We start from the raw sequence: 17,871 nt of genomic DNA, 5'->3' as shown, positions 1-17,871 counted from the left end.
TTTTTTTTTTTTTTTTTTTGGTTTTTTCGAGACAGGGTTTCTCTGTGTAGCTTTGCGCCTTTCCTGGAACTCGCTTTGGCTGTTTCAATTTTTGTTTTTTTTTTTTTTTTTTTTTGTTTTTTTTTTTTTTTTTTTTTTTTTTGGTTTTTTGAGACAGGGTTTCTCTGTGTAGCTTTGCGCCTTTCCTGGAACTCGCTTTGGAGACCAGGCTGGCCTCGAACTCACAGAGATCCGCCTGGCTCTGCCTCCCGAGTGCTGGGATTAAAGGCGTGCGCCACCACCGCCCGGCCAATTTTTGTTTTTTGAAACAGCATCTCTCTACATAGCCCTGGCTGTCCTGGAGCTCACTATATAGACCAGGCTGGCCTTGAACTTAGAGATCTGCCTATCTCTGCCACCACACTGTCTTTGAATCTTGGGGATTGGGGACTGCTGGAATTAAAGGCATGCACCCCCTTGCCCAGCCAGTAGTAATCTTTTATCCCAGCTCCTCCCAAGTCCTGTTGAAACAGGTCTAACCTGTTCAAGGGCTAACCCACATGCTTTATTTTAAATAGTCTCCTTCCCTGGATCCCCCACTTTCCCAGCCTGGGTTTGGTCCTCGGTCTTTGCTTCCCTCCCACTGCTTACCCTTCTGTTCTGCGTTAATCCCACCCATTGTTAAGAGGATAGACTACTTATGGCCCCGCCCACCTCTCTTGGCCATCTTTAGCGGAAGGCCTCTTGTTCCTACGAGCCATTTTGGCCTTGTAGCTGCTGCGCCTGGCTGGCCCAATGCGGATGGAGGTGTTTTCGAAGGGGGTGGTGGTCACAGCTACTTTGTTGCCACTCTGGGAGAAGGGAGGTAAAGCCATCCATTAGAGGCTGCTGGGTCCTGTTCCACCCTCCACCCATCGAGGCCCCTTCCCTTACGCTCACCTTCAGGATCAGCTCCACCACCTCAGGGTGTACCATACCGTGCACCGGCTCACCGTTCACGTGGGTAATGAGGTCCCCAGCACAGAGCCCTGCCTCTTGGGCTGGACCTCCTTCCTCCACGTGCTGGAAGTGGGAAAACCCACAGGGGCATGATTGGAGGGTCGAAAAGAAAGAAAAGTCCACATTTTTTGCATTGGCTCTTTATGAAATAGTCATTATTCCCCATTGCTTAGAGGAAGAAACTGGGGCCAGAGAACTGAGTGAGAGAGGTCTCACCTAGACTACACTGCCTTTCACCCCAAGCTCCCTTCCCCCATTCCCCAGCCCACGAAACTCACCCAAACAATATGGTGGACACTGTAGACATCTGAGTCGCCCATGTAGACACGGATGGCGCGCAGTGTGAACCCATACTTCTTGCCTGAGCGTTGAATAGTGATAGGGGAACGGAGTCCACTGACGGCTGGTGAGTAGTCCCGGCTAGGTGAGGAGTCCCGTGAGGATGGATTGGAGGAAAGCGATCGAGGGGACATGGGACTAGCAAGGGGTGAGCCTCCATGTGGGTCCACTGCAGACACAAAGCTATGGTCAGAGATGAGGACAGCCCTCACCCTCCTGTCCCAGGAGCTGTGACCCCTTCCAAGTCCAAGCCCCATAGCCAGTTCTCCATTCCTCCATCCTGACAGCAAACAGCCACAGACAGGGAAAGCACACCCGCCCCACCACACTACAGGGAGCCCCTTCCCTGGTGGGCGGGGCCAGCGTCACCTGCAGGAATCATGACCGACAAGGCAGTAGCTGAGGCTGACTTGATAACCTTGCCCCCAGTTCTAGAAGGTCGCTTCTCCACAGCAAGATCCCCAGAAAGCTGCTGGTGCCTTGCCCTTCGCAAAACCAGGTCATTGGTGGCCCTAAGGCCTGATGGGTCTCCGTCCTTGGAGGGTGGGCACAGGTCACCTGGGTGTGAGCGCTCCGCTGCCATAGAGGGTAAGAGCAGCGGTCAGGTCAGGGACTTTTCACATACGATTCCTATTCCTTAAACTTCACAGAACAGGCCACAGAATCTGTAGTACAGCCTCTGGCCCAGGATGGCACCATCACCCTTCTGTTTGGCTGAATGCCAACCTGGAGTAGTGAGTGCTTTTATTTATTTATTTGTTTGTTTGTTTTGAGACAGAGTCTCAGTATGTAACCCTGCCTGTTCTAGAACCCACTATGTAGACCAGGCTGGCCTCGAACTCACAGAGATCCGCCTGTCTCTTCCTCCCGTGTGCTGGGATTAAAGGCGTGTACCACCACCACCCAGCTCCAAACTACCACTTCTGCTACAAGTTTTGTTGTGTGGCCTAAATTCTGGGTCTCAAGCCATACCCCCAGGCTCCACACTGAGCCTCACCGACCCTGATAGGCATTCTCATTGGTAATGCCCTCAGATAGGTGCGTTAATAGTGCGTGGGATCTTGCCTACACTGTACCATGTACATTAAATGGATGCTCAATAGATCGTCCCCGAGAAACTGGGAAAAACAGCTAGAGAAGGCACTCACTGGCCTCAGGATCTCCGGGAGTAGGAGTGCCCTCTCCTTGAGCTGCCTCTTTGGGGAGGCGTGTATCCAATGAGCTAGGGGGATCAGAGCTGGGCCGAGGGGGCCTGCGGAGTCGGGCCTCATCTTCGTCCTCCTGGGGGGCACTGAAGCGGCTGGGCTCCAGCAGGGCCGAGAAACGTCTGCGCGCTCCTAGCGGGGGACTGGCCTCCCCCTCCAGGAAACTGGCTTCAGAGGCTGAGAAGCGCTTACTGCACAGAGGAGGCCAGATCAGAATGGACACTCCCATTCGGCCCCGCCCTCGAGCCCTTCTATAGTCCAGCTTACATCTCTGGGGAGCCCCCTCTCCAGGTCTTCTCACGCAGAGTCAGGCCACCCAGTCCCTCTCGCTTGCCGGCCACCTTCTCCTCCGGGCCCTTGGCGCTTGGGTCCCGCTTGCTGGCCCCTGATGCGGATACCGGGGTCTTGGGCTCGTGCTGCGACAGCTGCTCCATACTGCTGTACACCTAAGAGCGGAGTAGGAGATGCTGAGTAGCCTTCGCGTGACAGCCAATCAGTTTTCTGCAACCAGCGTGCTCTGTCCTCCCTGGGCACGCCTGCTCAGTTCTCCAATTCCCTGTGTTCTGCCCTCCAGAACCTTCATACAAAGTCAAGCCTGCCTTGTTCCAGACCCACTCGGTCCAGCTCCCTGACCACTGTGCTCTCTACCTTCCCCAACTCCTGTCTGTCGGGCACCAGGCTGAGCCAGACATCCTTCCAGTTGCTCAGTACTGGTAAGACCTTGCACAGCTTTACCCTGCTCCCACAGTCATCCTCACCCTCAGGCAAGGCCAGTGCCAAAGGTCTGCTCCATAGACGCCCCCCCCCCCACACCCGCCTCCCCAGCAAGGCTTCTCAACTCTCTAGTTCCCACCCCTTCTGTAACTTTCCAAACTGAGACCTCGGGTGCCTGGGACCCTGCGGTCCACAGGCCTTCCAGCCCAGCCCGGCTCGGCGCACCTTGCTGAAGCGCGGAGAGCAGGAGGAGAATTGGCGGATCTCCACGGGCTCCTCCTCGGTGGTGTCCTCCTCGTCGTAGGAGTTCACATGGTGATACCTGTCCGAGCGGGCTGGAGAACCGCCGCCTCCTCAGAGCCCAGCCAGACTATGTCAGGGACACGCCCCCAGACACCTCCCCGCCGCTCCTCGCCCCACCCCCGCCCGCGCCCCATTCTCCGAATCTCTGGCTCTCCCCGAGCCTGGGGGAGGCCAAACTACCAGATCCACGTTTACAGCACCCTGCACCCTGCCTCCACTTCAGGCTACTACAGGTCTTGCCTCCTTCTTGGTCCGAGCCCTGCCATCTAGGCAAAGCCCAGGCCCAACCTGAAAACTCTCCCACGTTGAGGATCTACCCCTGTGCCCTACCAAAGTCATTCCCCAGTTCTTAGCACAGGCACTGCTCCTAAGGTGGACTGCGCCAAATCCCACGAGGCCACGCCTGGAAGGCAATTTGGGTCTTGTCTCTTTTTTTGCATTACTGGGGATTGAGCACAGGTTCTCTCCCATGCAAGGCAAACAAACACTCTACCCCTAAGCTGTGTCCCTAGCCATCTTCTCACTTTCCTTTTTGTTTTTCTTCTTTTCATAAAAAAAAAGTTGTGTGTGTGTGTGTGTGTGTGTGTGTGTGTGTGTGTACGTGAGCACACTTAGCTTGGGTATAGGTTCCTGGGGAAGCTAGAGGCATCAGATCCCCTGGATCTGCAGTTACTGATGTTTTTGAGCATCTCCTGCTCTCCCCCAATCCCCTCCCTCCGGCATGAGTGTTGGAAACAGAACCTGTGTCCTCCACAAGAGCAGCGAGGGTTCTTAACCCTTGAACCATCGTTCCAACTTTTTGTTATTTTTGGTTTGTTTTAATGTGTATGGGTGTTTTGCCTGCATGTATGTCTCTGAGCCACTTTATGCCTGGTGTCCACAATGTTCAGAAATGGGTGCTGTATCCCCTAGGTCTGGAGTTACAGGTGGTTGTGAGCTGCCATGTGGGTGCTGAGAATAGAACCCCTAAACTCTTTTCGTGGCACAGAAAGTGTTCTTAGTAGCTGGGACAACAGCCCTGCATCCCCAGGCTTGAGCAGCTTCAGTCAGGCTCTGTCCCAGCCCTCACTCTAGGACCTCTCTGGATCCCACTCTCCTCAGATCAGGTATGTGTCTCTACCCCCAACTCACTGTCAAAGTAGCTGGTGTCGTCTTCTGACTCTAGGTGGGGAATGAACTCTGCCTTCTGCCGCAGCAGCCCCGTCCAGTCTAGGTCTCGGAAGAAACTGTGCTGCTTCACTTCAAAAGCCCCACCTGCGGGCAGAAGACCAGAGAGACACCTGACAGCCTGCCCACCCATCCAGCCCTTCAGGTCATCTTCAACCCCAGGCCTTAGCACAAGCTAGAACAGTGTTGCTTCCCAGCATCGGCTGTCTGTGCAAAAGTTCTCTTACTTGCCCCAAGCCGGACCAGGGGGTTGGTCTGCAAGAGGCTAGATATTAGAAGCTGGGCATCTGTTGGCAGGGCCTCATCCCCTTCAGGCCACAGTATGTCATCTGCAAAGCAAAGTGAAGCTGAGCAGTCACCCCAGGCAGCCCAGCTTTTTATATTCCCACCTGCCCACCTAGGAGGTACATACCGCTGATGACCTGTCCAAAGAGCTCTTCTGGAGTATCCCCGAAGAAAGGCACACAGCCCACCAGGAACTCGTAGAGAATGATCCCCATAGCCCACCAGTCCACTGGCTTGCCGTAACCCTGGCGCAGGATGACCTCGGGTGCGATGTACTCTGGGGTCCCACACACCTGGGGGCAGGCGGTCAGCCTGTGCCCTGGCCACAGAAGGGGCCTCAAGGGAGAGCTGTGCCCCCCACCAGGCCCTGGATCCCTGAGATCCTTCCAGGTCACTCCACCCAGAATGACCCCCATGCCCGCCACACACCTGTTTGTCCAGGAACTCCCGGGCATCCTTCTCGATGTGACCTTCGTATAAGTTGGTTGTGAGGCTCATGAGTCCCATCTTGGAGAGGCCAAAATCCGTGAGTTTGATGTGGCCCATGGAAGTGATGAGGAGGCTGCAGGCATAGGGCATGAGCAGTTTTCAAAAGTGAGGTCCTTGCCCTTGGCCCTGGGTCTTCCAAGGAACAGAGCAGGGGCAGGTGATAAAGGTCAAGGCTCACTTGTCTGGTTTAAGGTCACGGTGCACGATGCCATAATTGTGTAAGTACTCAAGGGCCAGAACAGTTTCTGCAAAATACATTCGAGCCATCTCCACGGGCAGTGCTCCAATGTTCTTCAGGAGAGTGGCACAGTCACCACCTGAGAGTCAGGGAAGGGGTTCAAGTAAAGAGGGGGCCACCCAAAGCCAAGCACACAGCATGCACCTTTCTCTACTTCCATTGTACCCATTTTGCAGAAGGGGAAAACTAAGGTCTAGGGCTGGAGCAAGTCTTGGGAAGAGTTGCACTCTCCTAGTCTTAACTCATGTTATTAATCATCCTCTGAAATTGGTATGACCAGCCCACTTTCTCTCTCTCTCTCTCTCTCTCTCTCTCTCTCTCTCTCTCTCTCTCTCTCTCTCTCTCTTTTTCTTTCTGAGACTCAATGTGAAGGTCTCCATCTGTACCCATTTTAATGCAAATGACAAGACTTGGTTCTCTTCATTACGGCTGAAAAATTCCATAGTGTACACACACCACATTTCCTTTATTCCTCTGTTGCTCAACAACAAGGCTGGTTCCATAACTCAGCTACTGTGAACCGTCCAGCCCACTTTCTACATAAGGACTCTGACTCAGAGTCAGGTCTGTTCAAACCGGAAGTTGATGATTGTGAGTTTTGTTTAGAATCAAAGAAAGCATGACTCGACCTCTTGACAACTGAACCTTGAGGGCCAGGGCTTTTAAAATGTGGGCTCCTGGCCTCCACCCAGGAAGAGTGGAATCCCCATGTGATTTAGTAGTGCTGTAGGTGGAACACAGGGCCTCATGTGTGTTCAGCAGTAACTCCTCTACTGATCCACACTCGCAGCCCCTCACGGGTGGCTTCTCGACAGGTGCTTTTTGCTGAACCACATCCCTGCTCCAAAATCAGCATTTTAGTCTGCCTGATACCCATTCTCCCTTTTTCCTCCAGGGGTAGATGTCAGTCAGGGCAGGGCCCCTAGGTCAATACGCAGCAGGTTTATGCTCTTCTGCACGAACTTTGGACAGAGCATGGAATCTGTATATCAGGAAGGAACGTGCACATGGAAAGCAGAGCTAGGCGATGGTCAGTGTCTTAGTAAGAGCACCTGGATAGAGCCACTCCTAAAGGTGGCATAGACGTTTCTGTCACGTGAATGTTACATAATATAGAAAAAGATCGATGAAATGCCTGGGCCTGAAACCAAGTACACACAAATCCTGGGTTCAAACTTTACATATTGCTCAGAAATACATAAAGATGGAGAATAAATGTAAAATATAAAGTATGAATAATAATGTAAAGTATGAGCTTTAGTTGATATTGTAATTAACTTTACTTATGATATTTTATTTATAATAATATTTATTATTAACTAAATCATAACTGAAGCTGGCCTGGAACTACCTCTACCTGTGAAGGGCTGGGGACATGACTGAGAGGGAGGGCCATTGCCTAGAATCCTCCAATGAGGGGTTAGGGGTGCAGCTCAGTAGTAGAGTTCCTGGATTCCATCCCCAGCACCCCCAAAAAAGTAAGAGTTGTAGAGGAACTAACAAATGGGAAGTGAAAGGGTGCATGGATGTGACTGCACACCCTTAGGCCCAGCTACTTGGAGGCTGAGGAAGGGGTGGGACCTGGGAGTTCTAGAAGACTATCTCAGAAAGACAAGACAGACAGACAGACAGGCAGGGAGGGAGGGAGGGAGACAGGGAAGGAGGGAGGAAGGGAAGAAGAAAGGAGGAGAATTGGGTGAATGATGAATAGATGACCAGAGGGAAGGAAAAGCATGTAAATAAATGGATGTTCCAGGGCTGGAGAGATAGCTCAGAGGTTAAGAGCACTGACTGCTCTTCCAGAGGTCCTGAGTTCAATTCCCAGCAACCACATGGTGGCTCACAACCATCTGTAATGAGATCTGGTGCTCTCTTCTGGGTGCAGGGATACATGCAGACAGAACACTGTATACATAATAAATAAATAAAGTCTTAAAAGCAAAAAAGCAGGTGCCCCAATTAATGGGTGTTGAATGGGTGTGAAAACAAATGAATCGATAAAAAGATGGGTATAGAATACAAATTGAGGGGGTCCAGCACTCAGAAGGATACATAATGAGATCCTGATGATGGGCATAATGGGCAGACAGATCAAGGACATGACAGGATGGCAAACAGGAAAACAAGCATGTGATCTAAGAGGTGACCCTGGGTCAAGTGGGTGGCCCAGCAGCGCTGGCTGGCGCAGCAGTACTCCAAAGTGGCCGCACCTTCCACATACTCCATGACCATGCAAAGGTGGCGCCGGGTTTCGAAGGAGCAGAACATGCCGACCACAAAAGGGTTCTCTGCGAACGTCAGGATGTCGCGCTCCACGAATGCCTGCTGGATCTGGTTGCGGAGGATCAAGTTCTGTTTGTTGATCTTCTTCATGGCGAAGCGCTGCCGTGTATCCCGATGCCGCACCAGGTAGACGGCCCTGCGGGGGAAGAGAGCGAGGACCGGCCATCACCTCCGAGACACCCGGCCTCCGCCACCCTCCCCCGCCAGAGCCCCGGGTGGCTCACCCGTAGGCACCATTGCTTATGAGCTTGATAGTGTCAAAGTCATTCTCTCCAGGCGGTTTCTTGGCCTTTGAGGTGCTGCTGCGACCCTGCAGAAGAAAGTGCAAGACCATCGTCATCACCACCATTACACATGGGGAAACTGAGGAACAGGGGGATGAATAAGTCCTTTATCCAGTTTGCACAGTGAGAAAGCAACAAAGCTGCCACTTGAATCTAAACCGCCTCTGGTGATGAATTCCTAACTCTACCATTAGGAAAGGCTGAAAACCTACAAGTAGCATGAACATATATAAAATGTTCCCAGAAGTTGGGAGCTGGAAAGACGGCTCAATGGATTAAGGGGCTTGCCACCAAGTCTGACTACCTGAGTTCAATCTCCAGGACCCATATGAGAGAAGAAAACCAACTCCCAAAACGTGTCCTCTGACCTCCACATGCATGCTGTGCCATGAATCCCCCTCCTGGTAAATAACTAAATACAATAAAATCTTTAAAAAGGAAAAGAGGCCGCTAGGCGTGGGGGCTCACACCTGTGACCTCATCACTTGGGAAGCTGAGACAGGAGGTCAGAAGCTGAAGGCTACAGATGAAGTTCAAGTTACTCCTAGTTACAGAGGAGACCTTGTCTCAAAAAAAAGAGGGGGAGGAATGAGCAAATCCAGAGAGGGAGCTAAGCCAGTGCCAGATCCGAGGGAGGGGCTGAGTGGCACTCAATGAGTTCGAGGTTGCGAGAGGCCATAGCTCGTTAGACTTACAGCTGTACAGTTGTGTGCGCATGCTAGAGGCCAACTGACCCCTAGCACAGCCAAAATCAAGAACATAAAACCCAAAAAGTGCGCAGATGGTGACTTCTGCTATTTTACAAACATCTGTCGTCCCAAATACTAGGGAAACTGAGGCAGAAGATTCCCTTGAGCCCAGGAGTTTGAGGTCAGCCTGGGCAACATAGCAAGAACCCATCTCAATATTTATAAAGATACGTTTTTTATACGTGAGTTACAGATGGTTTTGAGCCATCGGATATAAGTGTTGAAAATTGAACTCAGTTCCTCTGCAAGAGCAATAGGTATTCCGCTTTTTTTTTATTTTGTTTTTTGTTTGTTTGTTTGGGTTTTTTTTTTTTTTTTTTTTTGGACAGGGTTTCTCTGTAACTTTGTCGCCTTTCCTGGAACTCACTCTGTAGCCCAGGCTGGCCTCGAACTCACAGAGATCCACCTGCCTCTGCCTCCCAAGTGCTGGGATTAAAGGTGTGCGCCACCACCGCCCGGCTATCTGTTTTTTAAAAAATATATAATTTACTTTATTTTGTGTTCACTGGTGTTTCACCTGCATGTATGCCTACACGAGAGTGTCAGAAGCTCTGGAACTGGAGTTACAGACAGGTATGAGCTGCCGCCATGTGGGTGCTGAGACTTGAACCTGGGTCCTCTGGAAGAGCAGCCGGTGCTCTCAATCACTGAGCCCCAGATGTTCTGCTCTCAGCCTTTAAGCTATCTCTCTAGATGCCAGCCCCCACATTTCAATCGTTTTACTTATTTATTTATTTTTAATTTGGGGGCTTTGTTTGTTTGAGACAGGGTCTCTCTCTACAAGTCCTGGCTGTCCTGGAAATCACTATGTGGACTAGGCCAGCCTCTAATTCCCAAACCCACCTGCCTCTACCTCCCAAGTGCTGGCATTAAAGGCATGTCCCACAATGCCTACCCTCATTTTTTTTTCTTTTTTTGATTTGTTTTGTTTCGTTTTTTTTTTTTTTTTGTTTTTGTTTTTTTTTGTTTATTGAGACAGGGTTTCTCTGTGTAACAGCCCTGACTGTCCTGGAACTTGCTTTGTAGACCAGGCTGGCCTCGAACTCAAATAGATCCTCCTGCCTCTGCCTCCTGAGTACTGGGATTAAAGGCGTGCTCCATCACCACCCAGCTAGCCTCAATTTTTTTAAAAGGGAGAACTAAAAAAAAGGTGTCACGGGGTTGGGGATTTAACTCAGAGGCAAAGTGCTTGCCTAGCAAGAGAAAGGCCCTGGGTTCGGTCCTCAGCTCCGGGGTGTGGAGGGGGGGTGCGGGGGGATGTCACATTCCAGCACCTGGGAGACTGAGGAACAGTATAACCAGGCCAGCCTGGGCTACGTAGTAGGATTTTATTTTTAAATTTGAGGTCTTGGGTCTGAGGTGACAGCTCAAGTCTGTAAAATGCCCACCACACAATGTGAGGGTAAGAGTTCAGCTCCCGTGCAGTGGTGGAAGTTGGAAATGGTTCCTGAGTGTGACCCCAGCACAGTGTATCCTTCACTTCCAACACTGGGCAGGGTGGAGACAGAGACGTGTGGGGCTCACTGGAGAGCCAGCCTAGAGAACCCGTGAGCTTTAGGTTCAATGAGACGGCACCTTATTTCAAAGAACAAAGTGGGGCTGGCTAAGGAAGACACCAGAGAGCATCTCTAGTTTCCACCGGTACACACACACACACACACACATACACATACATACACACATACACATACATACACACATACACATACATACACACACATACATATACACAGACATACATATACATACACACACACACACACATACACATACATACACACACACACACACATACACATACATACACACACATACATATACACAGACATACATATACATACACACACACACGCATACACACACACACATACACATACATATACACAGCATACATATACATACACACACATATACACACATACACACGCGCATTCACACACACATACACATACATACACACACACACACACATACATATATACAGACATACATATACATACACACACACACGCATACACACATACATACACACACACACACACATACACACACACATACACGCATACACACACACACATACATATACACACACATACACATACATACACACACACATGCATACACACACATATACACACACACACACATTCACACACATACACACACATACATATACACACACATACACATACCACACACACACACATACACACACATACACACACACACACGCATACACACACACACATACACACACATACACACACACATACACACACACATACAGGCATAGACACACACACATACATATACACACATACACATACATACACACACACATGCATACACACACATATACACACACACACACATACATATACACACACATACATACCACACACATACACACATACACACACACATGCATACACACACATACACACACATACACACACACACACACACGCATACACACACACACACACACACACACACACACACACACACACACACACGACCTGAAAGGGTGGCTCAGCTAATCAAAGTGCTTGCTGCTCTCCAGAGGACCTGAGTTGGCTCTTGGCATCCAGGCCACGTGGCTCACAACTGCCTATAACTCCAGCTCCAGGGGATCTGATGCCCTCTTCTGGCCTCCCTGGACACCCACACCCACGTGCACCCACACATAGATGCACACACACACACACACAAATAATAATGATAAATTAATGCTAAAATAACAAGAAGTCTGAGGATGTCGCTCAGCAGTAGAGCACTGTGTCACAACACTCACACTGACATGAAGCTCATGGAGAAAAAACTGTTGTACACATGGGGAAACTGAGGCTCAGAGTGTGAAACTAAGCCTGGCAGCAGCTCACCTCGGATGTGTCGTCTTGCTCAGGAGTGTTGGAACCCCCGCTGTCCTGCTCCTCCAGGCGTACCACATCTGGAATGAGGTGGGTGTGAGTGGGCTTCCCGGCTGGTCAGCCCACCCCCTCAGGCCCCTCACACACCTGGAAAGGGGTCCCGGGTGAGGCCCAGCTGTCGGATGATGTAGCGGGGGATATCAGTTTTGACCAGGTGGCCCTCCTTGGCGTGTCCTTCAGCGGCCTCCAGCAGGTGGTAGAACTCTTCTGGGTTGAATTCCTGGGGCAGGAATGGGCTTAGCTTGCTGGACCCACTGAGGGCCACCCCATCCCCCATCCCTCTCGAGTAGCCCCTCACCAGGCACTCCAGAAGCCTTGCAGGGCGAGAGATGATTATGAGCAGCTTCTTCACCAGCTGAGTGACGAAGGCCACCTCCAAGCTCTCAGAGCGTTCATAGGCCTGGAGTGGAGGAAAGGAAGGAACGGGTTCCCAAGTCATCTGTCGGCCAGGCCTCTTTCCCAGACCAGGCTCTCCAGGCCCTGGGGCTGCACAGAGCACACAATGTCACTACTGTCGCAATTACAGAAGAGAACTGTGGGTGTAAGCCCAGCTCTCTCTACATAGCAAGTGAGACCCTGTCCAAAGTAATGTTTATTTATTATTGTGCATGTATGGTGTGCATGGGTGTAGGAATGTGTGTGTCATGGTTCACATGTGGGGACCCGAGGACATCTTTTGGGAGTAGGATGTTGCCTACTGTGGGCTCGAGGGGATCACCAGCTCTATCATTCCTCCAAGACTGTGTTTATTAAAGTGAGTGGCGCACACATCTTGGAGCGACAGGTGTGGTTCAGTGACAGAGGAGCGCCTGCTTACCTGGGCTTTATCCTACACACACACACACACACACACACACACACACACACACACACACACGCACTGGGGTAGGGGTGTCAGTCAGGGAGCGGGCTCAGCAGGTTAAAGCACTTCCCACACAAGCCTTACAACCGGAGTTTAATTCCCAGAACCCACGGTGGAAAGAGGGAAGTAACTCCCAAAAGTTGTCCACTGTGTCCCCCCATGTATTTGTATATGTCCCCCAATAATATTTATTATTACAAATAATAAATAAAACTTAAAATGAAAATGAGGGACTGGAGATGGCCCCGCAGTTAAGAGCAGTGGCTACTCGTGCAGAGGTGCCAGGGTTAATACCTTGTACCCCTGTGGTTCAACAACTTCTGTAATTCCAGTTCGAGGGGATTCTGGCTTCTCTGGACAGTGCACACACTCATGCACGGACACACATGCAGGCAAAACACCCATACACATGAAATACACAAATGGGGGCTGGAGAGATGGCTCAGTGGTTAAGAGCACTTGACTGCTCTTCCAGAGGTCCTGAGTTCAATTCCCAGCAACCACATGGTGGCTCACAAACATCTGTAATGAGATCTGGCGCCCTCTTCTGGCCTGCAGTCATACATGCAGACAGAACACTGTATACATATAAATAAATAAACAAACAAACAAATAAATAAATAAATAAATGCCGGGCGGTGGTGGCGCACGCCTTTAGTCCCAGCACTCGGGAGGCAGAGCCAGGCAGATTTCTGTGAGTTCGAGGCCAGCCTGGTCTACTGAGCAAGATTCAGGAAAGGCACAAAGCTACACAGAGAAAGCCTGTCTCTTTATAAAATAAATTTTATTTCTAAAATAAATAAAAATAAATAAATATAAAAAACAAATAGAGTTCACAAATGAATCTTTAAAAACAAAACAAATAAAATTTAAAAAAATTAAAAAGAAAAGAGTGAGCAAATCACCCTTGCCTACTTCTTCTGGGCACAGAGGTTAAATGGCATTAATAAAGCTCAGAGTGAGCACTGAAAACAGATCGAACACAAAACTTACTGTTTCTTCTGCTCAGGGCACACTCCTTCTGATTCTTTCCATGGATGCTGTCTACTTATTATTCTTGTCCCAATTTCTATGTCATGTCCCCAGAGAGCCTTCCTGAGGACTCTTGATAAGGCACCCAGTCACTGTTTTGTTTCCTTCTTAGCCCTAAATGTCAGCCGCTCTCATGATCCCTGACCTGTTTCCATGATTCCTGCACTAGTATTTCTACCCTAGGAAGGCAAGGATACTTGTTTTCTGTCCACCTGTGCCCCAGCAGACAGGAAGTGCTCACCACAATCCTTAACTTGGACGGGACATTATCTTGTTTACTGTTATTCATACATCCACTTAATTCATTAATTAATTCACTCATTCATTCACAGGCAAGGTCTACTGTGTAGGCCACGCTGGCCTGGAACTGGGGATGTTCTTGCCTAAGCTTCCCTAATGCTGTAACGACAAGTGTGTGCTGCCACGGCAGGCTCATCCAATGACGTATGTGTGTGTGTGTGTGTGTGTGTGTGTGTGTGTGTGTGTCTGTGTGCGTGTGTGTTTCTGTCTGTGTGTGTGCGTGTGTGTGTGTGTCTGTGCCTGTGTGTGTGCGCGTGTGTGTATGTGCGTGTGTGCGCACGCGTGTGTGCGCACGCGTGTGTGTGTGTGTGTGTGTGTGTGTGTGTGTGTGTGTGTGTGTGGTGCTATGGACGGAACCTGGGGCTGACACACATTAGGCAAACCCCCTGACAATGAGCCATGCCCCCAGAGACGTGTATGCAGTATTTGTTGAGCACCTGCTGTGAACTAGGCGCCACACAAGACACCGGGGACTCTGGATTGAACAAGACAGCCCTGTGCCCAACTGCAGGGCTGACACTGGAGTGGGAAAACCAAGAAGGAAGACAAGCAAATACATAGAATGTGTTGTGTGCGCAGAGTTAGAAATCACACACAGGCCCGTGACTCCAGCTGTTCAGGAAGCTGAGACAGGAAAATGTCAAATTCAAGGCCTGCTTGGGTTATACAGTGATTTGAAGGCCAGTTATGGGCAACTTAGTATGAACTAGGGATGTAGCTTAGTTGATAGCGTGCTCTCCTGGAGTGCAGAGGCCTGGGTTTCATCCCAGTATCTCATAAACCGGAAGTGGTGGCATAAGACTGTAATCCCAGCACTCAATAGGAGGAAGCTGGAGGTTCTGGAGTTCAAGGCCATCCTTGACTACATGGTAAGTCGGAGGCTCACCGGCACTACCCAGTACCCTATCTTGAACAAAAAGGGAAACAGACAAACAAACAGGACTGGAAATGTAGCTCAGTCATAGAGCACTTGCCTCAAATGTTCTAGGTCACTAGTTCACAGGGTTCAATTCCCAGTGAGGGGGAAGGGAGGGAAGGGTCTAGGAGGCCACCGGAGGAGGTGATAGTTGCTGAAACAACTGAAGGGCAGCTAAGGAGATAAATTCCAGCTCCTCCGTCGGACCTAGAGTGGGAACCACAATATCCTTGTTTTCCACCTCCCAGTCTCCTGCTTCGCTGGTGTAGGAACCGGGCGGGGCCTGCCCGGCTCGTGGGCGGGGCCTGAAGCGATTGACACTCACGTCCTGCAGCAGCTTCTCCAGGTTTTCCTGCAGTTCGTAGAAGTAGACCGTGGTGATGAGCCCATCGCGGGACTTGGTAAGGCAGTCTCGAGCCAGTTCAATGATCTGGTGGTGGATGAAGCTGAGCACGCCGTCGGCTAGCGGCAGCACGCTGTCAGGTTCGTAGGCGCGGGCGAAGTCCCGCAGCTTCTCTTCCATCTGCGCGGTGGCCTGGGCAGCCGTACAAGCATGCTGTGGTCACCGGAGCCTGCGCCGCGCGCGCCCACCGCTAGGGGGCGCGCGGAGCCCAGGTGCGCAAGCGAGCGAGGGGTGGTCGTGGGGGGTGGGGGTCTCACCTTCGGGAACCGCTCCTTGTACACGTGGTTCATCATCACGATTTCGTTGTCGTAGGAGGAGGGGGAGCGGCCGGGGCTGCAGGGAAAGAAGTCTTTCCTGTGCAGCACCCTGCCTCCCTGCTGTCCCCCACCTCCGGCGCGCACTTCACTCTTCTTTCCCCAGGGCCGAAGGTTTCTGGTCATGCACCAAACCCCATCCCTTCAAAAAGGAGATTCGGTGCCCGCATACCTGAGGCTCCGAGAGCGGGGCCGCACGGCGGGGGAGCGGCGGCCACCATCCTCGTCCGTGATGCTCTCGGTGCTGCCGAAATGTTTGGACAGGAAGTGCAGCTCGTCCACCGTGGGCTGGTAGGGTAGTTGATGGAGGCGCTCCTGAGAGGAACAGGACGACTGCGGAGAGAGCGCGGGGAGTCAGAGCCGCCGTGAAAGCAACACAGCACTCACCCTGGTCTGGCTCCCTTCCGTGATCCCAGCACTTAAGGGGACAGAGTTTGAGGCCAGCCTCAAAATACCAAGGGGACGGGGGATATTGTCGTGCAGAAGCATCTGTGGCTCCTATTTTACAGTGTATCCACGAGGCCTTCCCCTAGCGCACACGATCCTGTGCCATCGTCTCCTCCTGCCCCCCTTTGCCTGCTCTTTCCATCCTACTGGTCCTGCTGATCCTTGAACATGCCAGATGTGCTTCTGCCCCAGAGCCTTGGCATTAGCTGTCTCCCATGCTTGGGTCATTCCTCTGTGAATCACTTGCTCGGCTCCAAGTCTTGGCGGGATAGCTAGCTTTCTCTCCTTCCCTCCTTCCTTCATGCTTTCTTACGTGGTCCTGGGGATCAAGCCCAGGGCCTCAGACATGAAAGACTACAACTCTACCAATACAGCTAATTTCTTCAGCGATTTGTTTCTTTCCTTTTTCTCCCCCCACCTCCCTGTGGTGGTGGTGAGGAATTGAAGTAGGGTCTCATGTAGCTCAGGCTGGCCTTGAACTCCTGCTGACATTCCTATCTCAGACTCTCCAGCTGGGATTACAGGCCCATGCCACCACAACCAGCTGTATAACTGCATAACACAGTTAGCTTCAACTTGCAGCTGATTCATGTTTTCTGAGGACTTATGGAGCTGACCAGGCTGCTGACCTCTTGAACATCTCACTCCCAATCCCTCCCCATTCAAACTGATCCTTTGTCTTGGTTTCAATCACTTCTTCCAGGAAGCCTTGCATGCCATGTGATCATGTATCCATGCTTGTTAATCACCATAGCAGTAGATGGATAGAGAATCAGAACTGTGTCCCTGAAAGGCATTGAAAGAGAGGTTTTTGAGGTGTCCAGTGTGCGAGCAAATGGGCTCTAGGTAGAAGCCATGGTGGCCTGGCTCTGGCCAGCTAAAGCACTTGGGCACGTGCCTTAATTCCCCAAGACTGTGTCACCGTGGATAACAAGAAATGGGTAGAAATGCAATGAGAGCAGAGATGAGGCCCTGGGGGAAAGCTCTAATGGATGGACAAGTGGACACTCATCAAGGGCAGTGAACCCAGCCTCTCAGTCCATCCGGGACTGCTGGTCTTCACGAAGTCATTGCAGTCCCTACCCGCCCATCCATCCACCTCCACATACTCACTGAAACAGTTGAGCTGGGTGTGTTGGTGCCATAGCCAGAGGAAGGGAGCGAGGCAAGCGACCAGCGGCGTCCATCCGCCCTGGAACCCAACCAAGTTGCTCAGAGTTCTGTCAGGGATCCCCTCACTCCTGGAGTGAGAGGAGCCACTGGCCATGACCAGCGTGGATATGGGGTATGGGGATCCTCAGATACCTACAGCTTGCAGAGTAAAATGGGAACAATGGCATCTTTAAGTCAGGTGCCAGGGTCTTGGAGGAAGAATCCCTCTCCTTGGGACTTACTCATGACCTTCCTTATTTGGTAATATCACCACTTCAAAAAAGCCATCCCACAACAGAGCATGGTGGCACAAGTCTTTAATCCCCCAGCACTTTGATCCCAGGCAGAGGCGGGCAGATCTCTATGAGTTTGAGGCCAGCCTGGTCTAGTTCCAGGACAGCTACAGCTGTTACACAGAGAAACCCTGTCTCAAAACAAAACAAAACAAAACAAAGACACACAAAGAGTGGACACAGGAGGG

The 17,871-nt window shown here is 51.1% G+C and overlaps 1 protein-coding gene across 3 annotated transcripts in view; it reads right to left on the bottom strand.

Moving 5' to 3' along the window:
• Positions 1 to 17,871, bottom strand: part of Mast1 (microtubule associated serine/threonine kinase 1) — a 35,012-nt gene that overhangs the window by 3,085 nt on the left and 14,056 nt on the right. For all 3 annotated transcript variants that reach the window (XM_052729709.1, XM_052729710.1, XM_052729707.1), the window contains 21 exons: positions 17,352 to 17,430; positions 15,964 to 16,124; positions 15,735 to 15,810; positions 15,400 to 15,609; positions 12,263 to 12,364; positions 12,052 to 12,184; positions 11,917 to 11,984; positions 8,226 to 8,311; positions 7,929 to 8,137; positions 5,659 to 5,797; positions 5,421 to 5,553; positions 5,119 to 5,284; positions 4,934 to 5,035; positions 4,671 to 4,793; positions 3,462 to 3,571; positions 2,790 to 2,968; positions 2,466 to 2,713; positions 1,687 to 1,893; positions 1,257 to 1,486; positions 919 to 1,041; positions 694 to 830 (listed from right to left, as the gene is read on the bottom strand). In XM_052729709.1, coding sequence (XP_052585669.1) covers positions 694 to 830; positions 919 to 1,041; positions 1,257 to 1,486; positions 1,687 to 1,893; positions 2,466 to 2,713; positions 2,790 to 2,968; positions 3,462 to 3,571; positions 4,671 to 4,793; positions 4,934 to 5,035; positions 5,119 to 5,284; positions 5,421 to 5,553; positions 5,659 to 5,797; positions 7,929 to 8,137; positions 8,226 to 8,311; positions 11,917 to 11,984; positions 12,052 to 12,184; positions 12,263 to 12,364; positions 15,400 to 15,609; positions 15,735 to 15,810; positions 15,964 to 16,124; positions 17,352 to 17,430 — 3,021 coding nt within the window. The remainder of the gene's footprint in view (positions 1 to 693; positions 831 to 918; positions 1,042 to 1,256; positions 1,487 to 1,686; positions 1,894 to 2,465; positions 2,714 to 2,789; positions 2,969 to 3,461; positions 3,572 to 4,670; positions 4,794 to 4,933; positions 5,036 to 5,118; positions 5,285 to 5,420; positions 5,554 to 5,658; positions 5,798 to 7,928; positions 8,138 to 8,225; positions 8,312 to 11,916; positions 11,985 to 12,051; positions 12,185 to 12,262; positions 12,365 to 15,399; positions 15,610 to 15,734; positions 15,811 to 15,963; positions 16,125 to 17,351; positions 17,431 to 17,871) is intronic.

This window comes from Peromyscus californicus, unplaced genomic scaffold, assembly GCF_007827085.1.
Source record: "Peromyscus californicus insignis strain IS unplaced genomic scaffold, ASM782708v3 Scaffold_8__1_contigs__length_139910024, whole genome shotgun sequence".
NCBI classification, from domain to species: domain Eukaryota; kingdom Metazoa; phylum Chordata; class Mammalia; order Rodentia; family Cricetidae; genus Peromyscus; species Peromyscus californicus.
The sequence above is the reverse complement of the archived record's forward strand: the minus strand, read 5'-3'. Positions and strand labels throughout refer to the sequence as shown.